This window comes from Dermacentor andersoni, chromosome 4 (assembly GCF_023375885.2).
Source record: "Dermacentor andersoni chromosome 4, qqDerAnde1_hic_scaffold, whole genome shotgun sequence".
In the NCBI taxonomy this organism is placed as follows: Eukaryota; Metazoa; Arthropoda; class Arachnida; order Ixodida; family Ixodidae; genus Dermacentor; species Dermacentor andersoni.
The window spans coordinates 5,372,842-5,392,935 of NC_092817.1; the positions used below are offsets into that span (position 1 = coordinate 5,372,842).

General features: G+C 48.2%; 1 protein-coding gene across 1 annotated transcript in view; it reads right to left on the reverse strand.

Annotated features, from left to right (window-relative positions):
• LOC126536039 (vitamin D 25-hydroxylase-like) overlaps nt 1-20,094 on the reverse strand; it is a 91,405-nt gene that overhangs the window by 42,117 nt on the left and 29,194 nt on the right. Inside the window, exon 5 of the mRNA XM_055073352.2 lies at nt 15,167-15,282. Coding sequence (XP_054929327.2) covers nt 15,167-15,282 — 116 coding nt within the window. The remainder of the gene's footprint in view (nt 1-15,166; nt 15,283-20,094) is intronic.

Below are 20,094 nucleotides of genomic sequence, written 5' to 3' on the forward strand. Positions count from 1 at the left end.
ATCTTTTAACTACTGTTCACTAACGTAGGGACACTAGCGAGAAAGGCTATACTTACAGAGAGGAGCGAATATGGTAAGGTGAAAGCTAGAAGGCAGTGTCATGCAATAAAAGACGTTCGTTATGAAAAATGTTACGGCCGAAACTCCCTTAAGAAGAATCATCGGGGTTCGAAGCATATATAGTGGCTCCTTATGCACGTTTGCAAGCTAAACCTTCTTGCTTCTCCGGCTAAATTAACGTATACCCGCTAGATTTGCGTAGATCCGCCTATTCCGGGCCATTATGGCGCATGACGTAAAAGCAACGCCTCCCCCCCTCCCCACCCCCTACTTTGGTCGAGGCATGTTTGCAGTCCGAGAGCAACTGGGGCGCCCTCTGTCCGAGCATCGCAGCAACGAGTGCGCGCCTCGGCGTCGCGCCAGTGGCGTGGTAGCCGCGCCGCCAGCAGCTTCGGACTTTGTCGCCGGTGATGCGACCTTCGTGCCCAAACCGACGACCCCCCAATTATTGCATGGTCACGCGACTCACCTTAAGTGAATCCTTACTACATAGATAATACAGATTAGCTATCTTCAAACATCTGACAGTTTATCACTTCAAACTTCTCATGAAACCAAAGAAATGGAGCTTTATTTTAAATGTCCTTTATCTTCCCCTATTACAGCCTTTATTGGGTGTAGTTCAAGATTGTAGCAATACTTATCCGGATTTGTAAGCGAGTAAATAGATGTTTTAAGATGAAATGATCAACTGACATTAACCTTTTGTTTTATCAACAATATTAACAATTTTATTAACAATTGTAAAGTCGCGCAACTTTAAAATTGCTAGTAAGTACAGTGGGGCGTGGCACTTCGGGAGGCGCCAGAAGTTTGTGCGAATGCGCAAGTAAGAGCGTTTGCGAGAGATAAAATCTGGGGGCCTTTGCTCCTTGAATACCTGCCTGCCTAGGCACTACGGAAGAGAAGTTTCTTTGCGCGTATCGCATGTGTTTGTCCCTAGGCGTGGCGGCATTGCGGAGTGGGGTCGGGTTTGTCTACGCTCGGACGCTGGCTGCCGGCGCGGTGTAGCAGGTGATAACATCGCAGGTGTTTCCGTGCGAGCAGTAGGGACCGTGTAAGAGGCTGGTCTGCGCATATTGAAAACGTAAAAGGAAGCCTTAGCAACTGCGGTTGAACGCGAGTGGCTGAAAGGCGGCCGCTGACACTCGACGCCCCCGCAGCCGCTATGAGAATATGCCGCGCCCCGCTAACGCGTTTTACGCTAACTTAACCTAACCAAACCTAACATAACGAGGCCGAGACAGGAAGTCAATATTTATCACGGCGTAACCGTTGTGAGAATAGGCCGCGCCACCCTAACACCTTTTACGCTAACCTAGCCTAACTTAACCTAACCCAACCTAAGCTAAGGTTAACCTAACCTAACTTGACGTGGCCGAGACGCAAAGACAGTGGTCCGCATGGCGTAGCCGCTGTGAGAATGCGCTGTGCCACCTTAACGCCGTTTACGCTAACCTTACCTAACGTAATGTAGAGAAGACGCAAATCCAATAATCCTGGCGTGACATCAGGCAATCGCGTTCAACTACGGTTGCTAAGGCGCTATGCGTTTATTTCACTCAAAGGTTACCACTCAGAAATGTTCCGGAAAGGTCGTGGACACAAGCATACGAAATCCTGCCAAGAGCGAAGATACCTTTCCAGAAGAGCAGGCCCAGCATCTACTACGGCCCCTATTGCTCCCCCGGGAGAATCAGTGTTTTTTTTATTTAGTTTTGAAGGTAGAGTGCCGTAAGGCGCGAAAAAGTTATAATGTGGCATGACTGGCTCAGCACCAGCTCCGTACGTGCGAGAACGTCTTTCCGACGTACCTTTAAACACAGCGATCACCAAATGGGGCATCAGTGTCCGCTGCTTCACCTGTTTCCCCGCGCCGGCAGCTAACGTCCGAGTGTAAACAAACTCGACCCCACTCCGCGATGCCGGCACGCCTATGGGCAAACGCATTCAACACGCGCAAAGAAACTTCCCCTTCGCAGTGCCTAGGCAGAGTCAGATATTCAAGGAGCAAAAGCATACAAATCTACCAACTCGATCACTGTGCACTTGGCATCTCTCAGTGATGTGCAGAAAATGTGCACTTTAACATCTATCCCGCTGTCAGAAGATCAACACCTGCCTGTGCAGTGCTACTTTGCATCGGGCCCTAATATACAGAGGTGTGTTGTCTATGGCATTCACCCAGAAGACACCCCTGAGATAATATGTCGTGAATTGACCTCCACGACACACAGGGTGCTCGCAGCTAGATTCATGGGCAAAAGCCGTACATGCTTAGTGACGGTACAGGGCCCTCCATGTATCCCAGAACGGTTTTATTACTATGGTTGCATATTGCGACCTAAACCCTACCTCCCTCGAGCAATATTCTGCTACCGCTGCTTTCAACGTGGACACATGCAGGCATTTTGCCCACAGCGTACTATTGATCCAGAAAAGCTCACACCAGAAGGCCAACCACGATATCGATGTGGCTTATGTAAATCTGATGAGCACGATATGACAAGCACAAATTGTCCGACAAAACAGAAGGCCACAATGCGGATACGAAAGGCTATACCAAAAACGACTATAGTAACAACACACAATCGTTATGAGGTTCTTGCAGAAGAGCCAGAGATGCTCTTGGCAGAAGAGGAAAAAGCCCCAGAAACACAACTGTATTCTTCTGTTCTTAAACGTGGCAAGCAGTCGCAGACAAAGAAACAGAAATTACCGGAACCTCTGCATCAGTCAGATGATGACCATGATGACATTGACGCTCGGATAGACGCACTGGCCAGAGAGATTGAGCGACTACGCAAACATAAAGAATTGGTAATTCTGCGTCGTCAGAAAATAGGACCGACACGTGACGCATCAACCACTGCGAATGCCACCGTTACGCCTGGATCCCGTCCGGCACCACAGGTCAACCAAGCTGTTTGGACAGCAGTTTTAGATCAACTTGCTCAACTAACGTTGCTCATTCAGAATTGCCTGCATCATGGCTAATTCTCTGCAGCAGCTGTCACAGGATGGAATTCTACAGTGGAATTGTCGGGGCCTAAACTCCAAGTTAGGAGAAATTAAAACCAAGCTTCAATACAATAAGCTACATGTATGGGCACTGCTTATTCAAGAGCATAATAAGCTATGCTCCCTATCCAATTTCAATGGGTATCATAACCCATCTATTAGAGATAGACGTGCTACTACAATGGCTTCAGCTCCGGGAAAAGCTGCAGTTTATATATCATCGCATATTGCTCACACAGTGATCGACCTGGAGCCATGGTGTAGTGGTAATCAAGAAGTTGTCGGGGTCCTAACACGACCAGTGAAGACTCCTGTCATTCTAGTGTCATTCTACGCCAGACCGCAGCGCACACGTTTGAACTTGGGGTGGATAGCCCATCTCCGGTCTACGTACCCGGGAATTCCTATTCTCGTGGGTGGAGACTTCAATGCCCCACATACACAATGGGGGTACAAGTACAACTCCCGAAGAGGATACCAAGTTAAAAACATCATGAGCGATGCCACTTTTACACTGCTGAACCATCACGCTGTGGCTACCTGTGCTGTACCCGCAGTATCTAGAACAAACGCTCCAGACCTCACGTGGTGGTTGGGTCCTGGAATGCCGCAGTGGCGGGTGGAACCAGACACATGGGGCAGTGATCATATGCCAATAATGATTGGTTTGCACAGAACGTGCATAAAGAAAATTCGACGACGAGTAACAGTCACGCATTGGGATAAGTTTCGGGAATCATCGATTGATGAAGTACCCTCAGAGCCCTCAGAAATTCTTCCCGCTTTGCAAGAACTGCTACGGAGGAACACCACTGTGACCACAGTTGACGAGGAACAACCTCAACCGGACCTCACCCTTTTGCAACTTTGGGCAAAGCGACGTCAGGCAGAATTGTATGCGTCGAGGAATCCCGATGCACCAGGTAGCCGTGCACGTGCTAACCATATAGCGGCGAAGACGCGTCAGCACGAAAAGCAACTTTCTCGACGACGATGGTATGAGTGGTGCGAGAATCTTGGATCGGGCATTGGAAACAGAGCACTTTGGCGTACGTTCCGGTCAATGGAACGCGGTCATAAGCAACCTGACCCTGCAGCGAGCGTTAGGTTAGCGATGCAGAGTTCGCCACATCAATTTGCAGAACACGCTGCTAGAGCGTTTTTCCCGAAATACGATCAAGCGTCACCTATAAACTGCCCCGATATTGATGAGTCTGCCACAACCTCCAAATCCGAAATATCCAGCCCTTTCAGCATGGCCGAACTAATAGCGGCGATTGAAACTTCGAAGCAACGAACAACACCTGGTCCCGATGGTATTCCTTATGAGGTTTTCAAGAACATGGAAGGAGCAGCTCTCGACGCACTTCTTCAGGCTATTAATAAAGTATGGGAGACTGGAAACGTTCCGCCTGATTGGAAGCATTCAATTGTTGTCGCGATTCCGAAACCAGGAAAGTCTCCAAATAGCCTGCAGTCTTTACGCCCAATTTCACTAACCTCAACTGTCTGCAAACTCACTGAAAAGATGCTGGCCACACGAGTTTCCTGGTGGCTTGAACGCCACGATAAATATCATCCTGCTCAAATTGGATTCCGTTCTTACTTGGGAACTGAAGACGGCCTTTCTATGTTATCAGACGATGTTTTACAGGTTTCTCCACACAGTCATGCTGTGCGCACGGTAATAGCAACAGACATAACGAAAGCTTATGACAATATCGACCATGAAATCATTATATCTAGCCTCATCGACCTGGGACTTCCACCGCGGGTGATAAGATTCATCTACTCATTCCTTCAGAATCGCACATTTGCGATTAGAGTAGATGGAAGGCAAGAAGGATACTTCACATCGAACAGAGGAGTCCCACAAGGTTCGGTTCTGGCTCCTCTTCTCTTCAACGTTGCTTTAATACCTCTAGCCTGGCAACTACATCGGATTCCGGATGTGAGGTTCTTAATCTATGCGGATGACGTCACTTTGTGGTCCGTGCATAAAGATATATCTAGACAAACACAACAGCTTCAAGAAGCCCTTGATGTGCTGAACAACTACGCTCGGAAAGCAGGATTGGACATTTCCGCCCAAAAATCAAGCTATGTTGTGGTGGCCAACAAGAAAGGACGCACAAGAATTACGCAGCACCCCTTCACATTTAGACTCGGCGCAGTGACAATCCCTGAGGCTTCAGAGGTCCGCATACTGGGTCTCGATATTCACCAATCCGGCAGTGGTGCACACTGGCTCCGTAAAACCAGACAGAGTTCGACAAAAACACTTCACCTTATTCGTCGCATTGCAGCAAAAGCAGCTGGAGCTCGTACTGACGTAGCTCGACGGTTGGTGCATGCAGTCTTGCAGCCACGAATTTTATATCAAGCACAATTTCAACGGCTGACTTTGGCACAGCTGGCACAGTTGGAGACGATTAATCGCGATGCTATGCGCACAATCACAGCACTGCCCCGCATCACTCCGATACCAACCTTACAGGAACATGCCCAGCTCAACACAATTGCAGAGCTAATTTTGCAACGTGAAAAAGCACGTGAAATAAAAACGCAACTTATTCCGGCTGTCGCTGTGTTGCATGCTCATTTTCACCGCGGCTCTCGGACTGACAATCAGCCCTATCCAATGCCTCCCTGGGAATTCACCAGCATCACAACTAATAAGCCAACGAAGTTACGACGCAGCAATACAACAGGTATTATTGACGAACACAACAACGTCGATGCATCATGCGTTAACACCTGCAAAGTCTATACGGATGCTGCCATTCTCCCAGACGGCGGAAGGACATCATTCCTGAGTACTACGCATAATTTCATCAGCGGCCACCACCGCTATATATCTACGGAAGCCAGCGCTCTAGTAATGAAACTTCAAGCCATCCACGACGCTGTGCAAGATGCGACATCTAAGCTGCCTACCATCAAGCAACTAGATATCTTCACTGATTCTTTAGCGGCTATTCAGGAACTCAAGAAGGTTGATAAGGCGATGGAAATCTGCGAGAGAATACACACTATGAATAGTAAGACAGCTACTTGCGTCAAGGTACACTGGATCCAAGGCCATTCAGCAAACCCTCACAACACTGCTGCTGACCAGCAGGCACACTGCCCTCCTAATCCTGATCCTCCACCTATTCCCCTCCCACCCCAACCCCGTAACTCGCTGCGAGCCCGTAAAAATGTTCTCCGGCAGGACACACGCGCTCTTATCCCACCGTGTGTCTGCTCCCTCCCCCTTCATCTCACTAGGGCGGAGGAAGTTGTGCTTAGGAGGCTTCGGGCCGGGGTGGCCCTTACACCGGCTGTTGTCTCAAGGTGGAACTGGTCGCATTTACCACTGGGTGCTACGTGTCCATACTGCTCCATTCCTGTGGTGGAATCAGATGCATACCACCTAATATGGACATGTACGGGTTTACAATCGGAACGCTCGCGTCTCCTACTGCAAGCCGGCCTCCGCTACAGTGTGACAACCAGCTATGACCGCTGGATACATGACAACAGATTCCACAAAACACTGCTTCAATTCATACACAACACAGGCCTCACAGCACACATATAATACACATATACGCTCCAAGAATTATGCTTTAAGGGCAAGCCTTTATCGCAATAAAAAAAAAAAAAGCCCCCAGATTTTCTCTCTCGCATCCGCTCTTAATAGCGTCTGCGCAGAAAGGTCGAGTGCCTCGAAAATCGCCCCGCCCCGCTGTACTTACTAGCAATTGTAAAAATGCGGCCCGAGAGGGCGCGCGCGGGCGTACGGGCCTGAAGTCCATTCATATTTTAAAGGGACACTAAAGGATAATATTAAGTCAACGTGGACTGTTGAAATACCATCCCAGAAAACTCGAAACGCTTGCGTCATGCGAAGAAGAGACTTATTTGAAGAGAAAACACCTTCTGAAGCGCCCGCATACCTCTAGTGCAGTTCAAATCACCCGCCCTCCGATTGAGGAGTGGTGACGTCATGGTCTCATAGTGACGTTGGCCGTCGGTGATAATACGGCGCCCGCAGACGGCGCTACGGCTTTTCTGCGCAAAACGCAATCGCGCGGCCATCAACAGAGCCAAGACAGAGCCGACAGCAGCGCGAAAGCGGAACTATGGAGGCTAGCGCAAGAGTTGCGCGCGGCGATGAGCTGGTTCTTTATTTTATGACGCCAACTTCGACGCTCATTGCAATGGACGACCCTGACAACGACCCATTGGCTCGCGATGCTGGGCTCGACTTACGCGATTTAAGCACCGATGAACGTGACCTGCTGCTGAGGGCTCGCGCTGCCGGCGTCGTGGCGGACTACTTCGACGGCAACTGTATGTCATGGCTGTACATATTTGCACCCATTTGTAGCTTTTCCTTCGTGAAAACCAAATGCCGCACTCACCGCCTCTTCTTCGACTTGCAGTTGTTCGGGCGCTTCGGAGAATGCAGGCACGACCGACAGAACAGCGCTACGAGAAAGCATTGATTTGAAAGGCACTCCACACGACTTCAGTAAGTCGGCTTTGAACTCGTAATCCTCAGGACGAATGTGCAGCGGGGAGGAGGAGGAAAGAACTTTATTGGGTCCTGAGGAACCCCTTCCCACCCACTTTTTGTTTAGTGGTCGGCAGGGGTCGCGGGCCGCACCCACGTTGGGACGGGAAGCCCGTGAGCCTCCGCCCTTTCGTGAGCCCTCTGGACGGCCCGGAGCTGGGTCTGGTGGTCGTCGCTTCGCAGGGCGTCCATCCAGTCTTCTTCTTTGCTGAACACGGTGCCGCTTAACGTGGAGCATTGCCAAAGCATGTGCGATAGCGAGCAGTACGATTCGCCGCAATCCGGACATTGCGGCTCTACGTCCGGTGAATAAAGGCTCATTCTGCCTCTCGAGGGGAACGACCTTGTTTGCAGCATTCTGAATATAGATGACTGTGGTCTAGTAAGTTTAGCGTGGGGGAGCGGGAAGGTCCTCCTCGACAGCTGATAATGCGTTGTTATTTCGTTGAAGGTGAGCAGCGGGTCTCGGTGCTCCCCTCCCTCCCCGCCACTTCGCTCGCCACGATCGCCGCGGTGCGTGAGTCCTCGCGCGCGTCCGTGTGCCAGCTCGTTGGCGTTGGGAAAGTCGGGGTGCACGTCGGCCCCCAGGTGGGCTGGAAACCATTTGAGGATGTGATGACCCACGGCACCCTCATTGCCGAGGACGGCCGCCGCTTTCCGCGATATCGAGCCCGAGGCATGACCAACACGTGTGGTTGTCCTGAAAGTTCAAGCGAAGATCAAGAAAACGAAGAGACCTATCTACCGGCATCTCATGAGTGGTTTGAAGGGGGACTAAGCACTTCTGAAACGTTTCTAACGCTTTCTTAGCTTCCAGAATGAAGGCACCAGAAGAGCAGTCAATGAAAATTAAAAAGTCATCAACATATCTAAATGTTTTAAAAGCTGCAGTGCCTTGCACTTGTGAAGAAATGTCACGGTCTAAACAGGATAAAAACAAGTCACTAAGAATGGGAGCAATGCAAGAGCCAATACAAACTCCGCTCTTCTGCAAAAAAAACATTGGTTATCCCAAGTGATAAAGGTAGAATTAAGTGTGTAATTCCTGCCGATAAAGAAGGCGGTTTTGCTGTGTTACCTGCTGAAGACTTTAACACCAAGGCTCTAGAAGCCATCAGTGCCACGTTTAACTGTTATTGGGAGGTGTCGCTGGCTAAGGTAAAGGCTGTGGCAAAGCGCATGTGCAACAGACTTAGTCTGCAAAAATTAACCAAGGCCTTTGAAAACAGCAAGCGAGACCGTTTGCAAGTTTTCTTCAGTGCCAAAACGCATAAACCCGGTGTTCCGTTACGGGTTAATGTGTCAGAAATTGATCCTTGGCAAAAGCCGTTGGGGGTGTTCTTACAACAAAAGTTGGGCCTCCTGCCTGTCAGCGACCCTTTTCTCGTTAAGAGCTCAGACACTGTGATTGAGTTTCTGAAGTCACACTCTGACCGTGGTCTTCAGGCGTTTTCTATTGACGTAAATGATCTTTATTACTCCTTGCCGCATAGAAGCGTACTGTCCTGTGTTGAGCAATGTATTGATAAGTATGGTGCTGTTTCCTTCCAGAATGAGGCCGGCATGTCTTGCAGTCAATTTTTAGAACTTTTACAGATCTATCTTAATTCCACCTTTATCACTTTGGATAACCAATGTTTTTTGCAGAAGAGCGGGGTTTGTATTGGCTCTTGCATTGCTTCCATTCTTAGTGACTTGTTTTTATCCTGTTTAGACCGTGACATTTCTTCACAAGTGCAAGGCACCGCAGCTTCTAAAACATTTAGATACGTTGATAACTTTTTAATTTTCATTGACTGCTCTTCTGATGCCTTCATTCTGGAAGCTAAGAAAGCGTTAGAAACGTTTCAGAAGTGCTTAGTCCCCCTTCAAACCACTCATGAGATGCCGGTAGATAGGTCTCTTCGTTTTCTTGATCTTCGCTTGAACTTTCAGGACAACCACACGTGCTGGTCGTATGAGCCGCGAGCCAACAAGCCACTTCTGCCGTATGCGTCCGCACATTCTAAGCTTGTTAAGCGGGCCATTATCAGTTTGTGCTTCAAGAATGCCCTTAGCAAGTCCTGCTGTCATGTTGTGGACGTAAGCTTTGAAGCGCAAACTTTACGTTTGTCCTTGGCTGGATATCCTAGGGTGGTGCTAGTGTCTGTCGCGGAACGCATTTTAAGAGAAGCGCGATCCAGTACGCAGAAGTCAGTTGCAGATGCCCCTCCCGGCACACCCCGTAAAGTAAGTGTCATACCTTACATGCACGGGATATCCCACAACTTGAAAAAGATTGCCCAAAGGGCGAATGTAAGGGTTGTTTTTTCTGCTCCCAACAAGCTCGGCAGGCTTTGCAGGCTGACGGATCCAAATGCTGTCCCTTCTGATAAGTGCAGAAAGCACCACCGGAAAAAGTTTGTCCGAGTGTGTCCACCGGGTGGTGTACAACCTCCCGTTTTCATGCGGGAAGAAATATATCGGACAAACTGGGCGTTGCCTCAACGATCGGCTCCGCCAACACAGCAGCAACGTAAAAAACGGCTCTGGTGGTTTCTTGGCGAAATTGGGCGACACGTGTGTTAGCTTCCAGTCTCTGGCTCTCACAGAAAAAGAATTAAGTTTCTTGGACGCGGCACCACATGACTCGTAACCATGTTACATGATTTCGCTCTTCATTTCCTTGTAAGCGCACGCGCGATCTACGCTGCCTGCCATGTATAAAACTGACGCAGTGGCACAATAAACTTAGTTGAAAGTTTGCGCTTGGTGTGCCGTCTTCTCTCACGTCCGTGTCGTTTTTTAGTGTCGCGCAATATCATTTAAGTAATGGATTACCAACTTGCCCGGAATGCTGCTCTCATTAACTTCGAACTCTGCCACCGCTGTGCGACCGGTTCGCCTCCTCCTCGCCCCTTGCGCGTCCCACCGCCGCGGCAACCAGTTTTGCCCCCGTTTTTGTAACGTGAGCTACACTGGCCGTGGTTGAGCAGTTTCGAGTGGCTCCTGGAGAGCCGTGCTGCGCATGCGCGAAGAGCAGTGACGTCACACGGCGCACAGCTTGCGCGCCGCCGCCGCGCGCGCCTCGCCGGTCTGCGCATTCCGGAGGAGTCATCATCATCATCATCATCAGCCTGATTACGCCCACTGCAGGGCAAAGGCCTCTCCCATACTTCTCCAACTACCCCGGTCATGTACTAATTGTGGCCATGTTGACCCTCCAAACTTCCTAATCTCATCTGCCCACCTAACTTTCTGTCGCCCCCTGCTACGCTTCCCTTCCCTCGGAATCCAGTCCGTAACCCTTAATGACCATCGGTTATCTTCCCTCCTCATTACATGTCCTGCCCATGCCCATTTCTTTTTCTTGATTTCAACTAAGATGTCATTAACGCGCGTTTGTTCCCTCACCCAATCTGCTCTTTTCTTATCCCTTAACGTTACACCTATCATTTTTCTTTCCATAGCTCGTTGCGTCGTCCTCAATTTAAGTAGAACCCTTTTCGTAAGCCTCCAGGTTTCTGCCCCGTACGTGAGTACTGGTAAGACACAGCTGTTATACACTTTTCTCTTGAGGGATAATGGCAACCTGCTGTTCATGATCTGCGAATGCCTGCCAAACGCACCCCAGCCCATTCTTATTCTTCTGATTATTTCACTCTCATGATCTGGATCAGCAGTCACTACCTGTCCTAAGTAGATGTATTCTCTTACCACTTCCAGTGCCTCGCTACCTATCGTAAACTGCTGTTCCCTTCCGAGACTGTTAAACATTACTTTAGTTTTCTGCAGATTCATTTTTAGTCCCACCCTTCTGCTCTGCCTCTCCAGATCAGTGAGCATGCATTGCAGTTGGTCCCCTGAGTTACTAAGCAAGGCAATATCATCAGCGAAGCGCAAGTTACTAAGGTATTCTCCATTTACTCTTATCCCCAATTCTTCCCAATCCAGGTCTCTGAATACCTCCTGTAAACACGCTGTGAATAGCATTGGAGAGATCGTATCTCCCTGCCTGACGCCTTTCTTTATTGGGATTTTGTTGCTTTCTTTATGGAGGAGTACAGTGGCTGTGGAGCCGCTATAGATATCTTTCAGTATTTTTACATACGGCTCGTCTACACCCTGATTCCGCAATGCCTCCATGACTGCTGAGGTTTCGACTGAATCAAACGCTTTCTCGTAATCAATGAAAGCTATATATAATGGTTGGTTATATTCCGCACATTTCTCTATCACCTGATTGATAGTGTGAATATGATCTATTGTTGAGTAGCCTTTACGGAATCCTGCCTGGTCCTTTGGTTGACGGAAGTCTAAAGTGTTCCGGATTCTATTTGCAATTACCTTAGTAAATACTTTGTAGGCAACGGACAGTAAGCTGATCGGTCTATAATTTTTCAAGTCTTTGGCGTCGCCTTTCTTATGGATTAGGATTATGTTAGCGTTCTTCCAAGATTCCGGTACGCTCGAGGTCTTGAGGCATTGCGTATAGAGGCTGGCCAGTTTTTCTAGAACAATCTGCCCACCATCCTTCAGCAAATCTGCTGTTACCTGATCCTCCCCAGCTGCCTTCCCCCTTTGCATAGCTCCCAAGGCTTTCTTTACTTCTTCCGGTGTTACTTCTGGGATATCGAATTCCTCTAGATTATTCTCTCTTCCATTATCATCGTGGGTGCCGCTCGTACTGTATAAATCTCTATAGAACTCCTCAGCCACTTGAACTATCTCATCCATATTAGTAATGATATTGCCGGCTTTGTCTCTTAGCGCATACATCTGATTCTTGCCAATTCCTAGTTTCTTCTTCACTGCTTTTAGGCTTCCTCCGTTCCTGAGAGCATGTTCAATTCTATCCATATTATACTTCCTTATGTCAGCTGCCTTACGCTTGTTGATTAACTTCGAAAGTTCTGCCAGTTCTATTCTAGCTGTAGGGTTAGAGGCTTTCATACATTGACGTTTCTTGATCAGATCTTTCGTCTCCTGTGATAGCTTACTGGTATCCTGTGTAACGAAGTTACCACCGACTTCTATTGCACACTCCTTAATGATGCCCACAAGATTGTCGTTCATTGCTTCAACACTAAGATCCTCTTCGTGGCTTAAAGCCGAATACCTGTTCTGTAGCTTGATCTGGAATTCCTCTATTTTCCCTCTTAGCGCTAACTCATTGATCGGCTTCTCATGTACCAGTTTCCTCCGTTCCCTCCTCAGGTCTAGGCTAATTCGAGTTCTTACCATCCTGTGGTCACTGCAGCGCACCTTACCGAGCACGTCCACATCTTGTATGATGCCAGGGTTAGCGCAGAGTATGAAATCTATTTCATTTCTAGTCTCGCCGTTCGGGCTCCTCCATGTCCACTTTCGGTTATTCCGCTTGCGGAAGAAGGTATTCATTATCCTCATATTATTCTGTTCTGCAAACTCTACTAATACCTCCCCCCTGCTATTCCTAGTGCCTATGCCATATTCCCCCACTGCCTTGTCTCCAGCATGCTTCTTGCCTACCTTGGCATTGAAATCGCCCATCAGTATAGTGTATTTTGTTTTCACTCTACCCATCGCCGATTCCACGTCTTCGTAGAAGCTTTCGACTTCCTGGTCATCATGACTGGATGTAGGGGCGTAGACCTGTACAACCTTCATTTTGTACCTCTTATTAAGTTTCACAACAAGACATGCCACCCTCTCGTTAATGCTATAGAATTCCTGTATGTTACCAGCTATATTCTTATTAATCAGGAATCCGACTCCTAGTTCTCGTCTCTCCGCTAGGCCCCGGTAGCACAGGACGTGCCCGCTCCTTAACACTGTATATGCTTCTTTTGGCCTCCTAACTTCACTGAGCCCTATTATATCCCATTTACTGCCCTCTAATTCTTCCAATAGCACTGCTAGACTCGCCTCACTAGATAATGTTCTTGCGTTAAACGTTGCCAGGTTCATATTCCAATGGCGGCCTGTCCGGAGCCAGGGATTCTTAGCACCCTCTGCAGCGTCGCAGGTCTGACCGCCGCCGTGGTCAGTTGCTTCGCAGCTGCTGGGGACTGAGGGCCGGGGTTTGATTGTTGTGTTCATATAGGAGGTTGTGGCCAAGTACTGCACCAGGGTGGCCAATCCTGCTCTGGTGAGTGAGTGACGTCATAGCCACGGCAGACATCACTGGCGCCGGCGCGTGCCCAGCTGTGCGCCTCCGTTGCGCAATAGCCAAGTCCGACGCTGCACCGGAGCCTCTTAATAGCGCTTCTCATTTCGTGCGCATGCGCATAGGTATCAGTGGGGGTATACATATAGGGGGGCGTTTGCCAGTGTGGTATAGCAATGGAGAAGGAGAGCGAAATTTCTGCTCAGCGGCGCAGAAGAGTAGAGAAGCTTAACTCATCGGATCCCGAAGTAGTTGCGTGGCAATTAGCGGTTGGGCGTAGGAAGAACGAACAACTGGCCCAAAATAACGCGCCTCCATAGAATGATCCGGCCCGTCCGCCGGAGCCCAGGAGAAAAAGCGTGCCGTGCGCAGCGCGCGCCCGGCGTTCGAGGAGAATTGAGGAGGAAAGCACAGCTGGGAGGACAGTGTTGCTACTTTCAAGTTATCAAGGGGTTTTACACAGGCCTCCCGGAGAAGTACGCGCCCAACCATCTACCCTCCCCACGGAGCTTTGCGCGTGACGGAGACGGCGGGCTTTCGTGTGCGAGATCGAGCCGCGATCGCCGGCTCACCCTCGCGCGTCTGGACTTTGTGCGGAACCCCAATGCCGACAGCAGAAATGTGCCTAGAGTGCCCACATAATTGCTGTCGCAATAAAACTCCCGATACAGCTTTATCTTCCTGAATACGTGCTACACAAAAGTGTTTTTGCGAGCGTGAAAGAAGCCCGCGAATACACCCAAAATGCGAATGCCCAAAAAGCGACCAGTCGCGCCGCAATATTTCGTGTATTTGCGGGTTTCTTTGCCATCGAGTGTGAGCATCGAGTGTGAAGTGTTCGTGTTTTCCTGTGCGCGCTGGCACCATGCTAAGTAATTTAGTAAGGGAACGTTGACAACGCAGTGTCCTACTCCGACGGCTGGTCGTATGGAGCGCCCACGTGAGACTTGTCTCGAATACGATCTGAGATGCGGACAGTGCAGGCGTATAGGCGCACCAGACGGTCGATAGCGTCGTGTGCGCTGTAGCACGCATTCGCTTGCGCGTCACACGGGTTAACGAAGTGAAACGTCACTGTAATTTTTAAAGTTTGGCTCAGGTTGAGTGAAACACGCTGTATAATTCTTCTCATCAGAAGCACAGAAACACCCTGATGCCGAAGGGCGTAAGTTGGTGTTCCATAATGTTGACAGCAGCGACGCGGATGGAACGTTATGCAGTAGAACATGAATACTTAGTGCATGGCGCTCAGTGCAAGCTATTGCATAAGTTTGAGGGTTTATTTTGCTCACCCTATTTTCTGCGTTTGCAAAAGTTATCATATTTACTTTGGAACGATCATGCAGCACACTTTCACCGACTCATTAATAGCTTGAAACGTCAAACTAATGTCTTACTTGTAAGGCTATTGTCGACGCAGGCTGCTCGCTTCTGTGCTTCTCTAAGGTATACGTCGATGAATGAGCGATGGCGGCTGCCTTCCTGTGTCTTCTGAGCAATGGCGACTTGGTTTCTGCAATCGATTGCAGAACACAACGAATCAGCGGTAAAGACAGCTGACGAAAAATAAAAATAAAGGACGTGCAATGCGTGCACCACCATTGCAAATGACGTAAATGATTGCATATATATATATATGTATATATATATATATATATATCTGCGATGGAATCTTCCGCCGCTGTTACTGGAAGCTGCCGGTCTATCTCAGGTTTTCATAATTTATATATATATATATATATATATATATATATATATATATATATCTCAGGTTTTCATAATTTATATATATATATATATATATAAATTATGAAAACCTGAGATAGACCGGCAGCTTCCAGTAACAGCGGCGGAAGATTCCATCGCAGATATATATGCAGACTTCCTCTTGTTACTATTTGCTGCTCCCATGGTAAGGATGATCTTTGCCTTCTGCTCATTAAAGAAAGACTTGGGGATTGGGACGAAACAAAACGCACCTTTAAACTTTTGCACTCACGTTTTCAATTCGCTTTTGTGGTGATAGGTTCTGTCGCAAAAAAAAAAAAGGACCATCCATGCACTTTGTCTACGCTAGGACACCAGATATCGCAACTTGTTTCCAACACCAAACGCGACGCGTTACTTCGGCCGGGGCGCGACAGGGAAGGCACAGGCTGGATCACGATGTTTTGCTTCGTTTCGTTATAACCAACTAAGTGGAGGCCTGTTCGAGGGCGCTGCTTTATGATGCGGGTTGGAGTGCCGGCACATGGTATTTTTCATATTTAGCGGGGTTTACTTATCAGTCGAAAAAAATTAGTACCCAATTAGTACGTCGCTGAAAATACAGCAGTTAAATGTCATTTGGGGGTGCCTGCTAATTGCTCACTGACATTTTGATAATTAGGACAGCACTTCTCGAGTTAGATAACTAGTCATAGTTATCTAATTAAATCTCAGTAACGAAAAAATTACTGGCGGTAACTCCACTCCACTGTAAACAACACGCATGAGGCTTTCGTCAAGTAAAGCAATTGCTATTTCTTTAAATCTTGGTGCATGATAGTTGCTACACCCTGTGTTCATTTATCTCCTCTGCATGCGAATAGGAGATGTTTCCATCCCTCATAAATGTTCTAAATTATTAGAAGACTTCTTTAATGAATCGTTGGTATTGCTTACGAGAAAAAGAAGAAATACTGAAACACATATCATTCACGTGCATTTCCCACACCGTTGATAAATGCCGAAGGGGTGACCGAAGTCGGCAGGTTTTCTTCAGGGACAAAAAAGCCCGCAATGAAATTTGAAGCAAGGTGAACATACAGCAACATATTCATTCTCGAGGGACGGGCTATTCATATTTTTAGAAATATTTGGTAATTGGCTACCTCCTTCTCTATCAAAAACATAACCCTCCGTGTTTGTTCAGTGGCTATGGTGTTGGGCTGCTGTGCACGAGGTCACGGGATCAAATCCCGGCCACGGCGGCCGCATTTCGATGGGGGCGAAAACGCCCGTGTACTTAGATTTAGGTGCACGTTAAAGAACCCCAGGTGGTCGACATTTCCGGAGTCCTCCACTACGGCGTGCCTCATAATCAGAAAGTGGTTTTGGCACGTAAGGCCCCATAATTTAGTTTTTATCAGAAATATAATAAACTTTGTGCTGTGTGTATATTTAAGCATATTCTGTATGTATGTACACGGTGTTTACAGCGAAAATTTGAAACAATGTTGAGGTGAGAAAATATGGGTGCGGCAGCCGCCGCTGGTGCTTCTAATGCGCTTGTCCTCGTATTGTCAGTGAGCACGTTTGACAAAATGTTTTGGACTCCGAGTCTGAGTGGGCCTAGCTGAGTAGAATTTTAGTGAGCTTCAGTCGGAGTGAATCCCGCTGATCAAATTGTGGTGGCTCCGAGTGAGCGCAGCTAACTAGAATTTTGGCGAGTTTCAGTGTTACTGGACCCGGCCTACTGGAATTGTGGCGAGATTTAGACCTGGTGAGCCTGCCTCACTAAATTTTCGTGACTCGGAGTGTGCGTGAGCCCAGCTGAATAGAATTTTTGTGACTTAGTTATAAAACACGAGTTAAAATACACTCATTTATTTACAGGGATCTATCTTGACCACTTCCTTCTCTTCTTCCGCTTCCTGTTCTTGTGTCTTCAGTCTTCTTCTTCGCCGGAACACCACATTAGTGTAAACCCAGCTGGGTAAAAATTTGGTGAGTTTAAGCCGGAGTAAACCAAGCTAACCAGAACTTGGTGACTCTGAGTCTGAGTGGCTCAGCTAACTAAAATTTTGGTGAGTCTTAGACTTAGTGAGTCCGCGGGACTAAATTTTAGTGACACCGAGTCCCGGTGAGTCCAGCTGAGTAGAATTTTAATGAGTTTCAGTCGGAGTGAACACGGCTGACTAAAAGTTTGGTGACTCTGAGTCTTAATGAGCCCAGCTGAGTAGACATTTGCTGAGCTTCAGTCGGAGTGAACCCGGCTGCAAAGAATTTTGGTGAGTCTGAGTGTAAGACCAACTGAGTAAAAATTTGGTGATGTTCAGTGGGAGTGAACCCAGCTGAACAGAATTTTTGTGATTCTGTGTCTGAGTGAGCCCAGTTAAGCAGAATTTTGGCGAGTTTCAGTGCGAGTGAGGCTGATCGAGTAGGATTATGGCGAGTTTTAGACCTAGTGAGCCTGGCTGATCAAATTTTGGTCACTCCGAGTCCATGTGAGCCCAACTGAGTAGAAATTTGTTGAGCTTCAGTCGGAGTCAAACCGATTTTGGTGACTGTGTCTGAGTGAGCTTGCCCGACTAAATTCTGATGACTCTGACTCCAAGTGTGCCCAGCTGTGCAGTATTTAAGTGACTTTCAGATCTAGTGAGCCCGCTTGACTAAAGTTTCGTGACTCCAAGTCCGAGTGAGTTCAGCTGAATAGAATTTTGGTGACTTTTATCGAATTGAACCCGGCTTACTACAATTTTGGTGACTCCGAGTCTGAGTAAGCACAGCTAACTAGAATTTTGGATAGTTTCAGTGCGAGTGAGGCGAACTGACTCGAATTTTGGTGACATTTAGATTGAGTGAGCCTGGCTGACTAAAATTTGGTGACTCCGAGTCCTAGTCAGGCCAACTGAGTGTGTGTGGTGAGTTTCAGTCGGAGTGAGCCCGTTTGACTAGAGTTCTAGCTAGTGCGAGTGCGCCCGCTTGGGTAGAATTTTGGTGGGTCTGAGTGAGCCCTGAGCGAGGAAGTCGCAGTTCTGCCCGAAGGACGAAGCGTCGATTGCGACAGCACATTAGTGCACAGCTATAAGAAGGAAGGATAGTAGTTTTATCGGCCTTATGCACTTGTACACAAAGGCACACTACGAAATTGACAAGCATGGCGTCACACGCGCACAAGAAAACACGAACAAATCTGACTCGATGACAGCGGAAAGTCGCTGTCGAAACGCTGGCGTAAGGAAGCGCCGCAGCAGCAGCTAGCGAAGGGACATTCGTGCTGCCTATGGCTTCAACAAAAAGTGCCGAAAACACACAGCTCGCACAACGCTAGGAGCTGCTGATGCACCTAGACTCTGCCTCAACCCATATCACTCTTAAGATACGGCCGGGAGACCGGGCGCAGTCGCCGAATGCACAGTTGCAGTCGAAATGCCGCCCGCCCCTCTCTCCGCTCGTCCCGGGTGCGTACGACGGCGCGTGTTCGTCTCTGTCGCGCGAGACGGAGCAGTGGTCGTCAGCTCCTCTCGCACGCCTTCACTCGCACACGCAGGATGCGCGGAGACAGTGTTATCGCCCTTGGGCTTTATACGGAACCTCAGTGCGACGCCGACGGCGGAAGTGCGCTTGAAGTGCCCATATAATTGCTATCAAAATAAAATTTTGTTTTGATAGTCTGAGTGAATTTCTTTTTTGCTGACCTAGGGTGTGACAAAAGAAAATAGGGTTGATTGGTTCCCGCTGCTCTTTTTCGTGATCACCGAGACACTTTACATCCACTGTGGCAGAAATGCCTTTCCCAGCGATTTGCAATTGCCTTCGCTCTTCATGCCACTTCCCAGCCTCTGTTGTCCTCGACTGCATCTTTGTGCCATTTGCCCTCTTAACTGACCGGCTGTCGTCTGCTCTCCGCTTTGCACAGCTCACCAAGCTCTACTGCTTCGATACAATCGCAGATGCACCCTTTCGCTACTGCTTACCTATACCTATTCGTCCCATCGCCTGTCGCGTGGTACTTAGCTTTATCCCAAGCGTCTTTGCTGTTCTCAATGTTTGAGCTGCATAAGTTACTACCGGCAGAATGCAATAATTGTATGCATGACGAGATTCATCAGGGCGCCAAATAATGAATCAGAAAAGGACACAAGATGACTTTGCGAGGAATAGTTACTGATTCGGCTAACTTATAGAAGATGCAGAGTAGTAATAGAATATTTTCGGGTTACTCGTGCGTCGCCGCCGCTATGCCACTGCAAGCGTCAGTACAACCTGCACTCTCACTAATTTATGATAGGACACCGGTGGTAACTGCATTCGCTATATTGTTCACGAAAAAAGAACAGCAGGATGTTGAAAAGCGCAACAAAACGTAGCGCACATCATTAGAGGCTACAGCGGCGACCACATTGATATACGTATAGCCGTACTTTGTAAAGCGTCGGTCTCTACGGTAAAAGCCTGCGCAGTGTGAATGGGTTCCAGCTGCATGAGAAGTCAGGTTCATGGAACTAACATGAGGGGAAAATATAAATTTACACTAAAAAGGAATAGACAAAATACAAATAAAGATAAACGTACAGAAGGCTTGAGCAGAATCGGAACCCAAATTTCAGCGAAGCAGTTT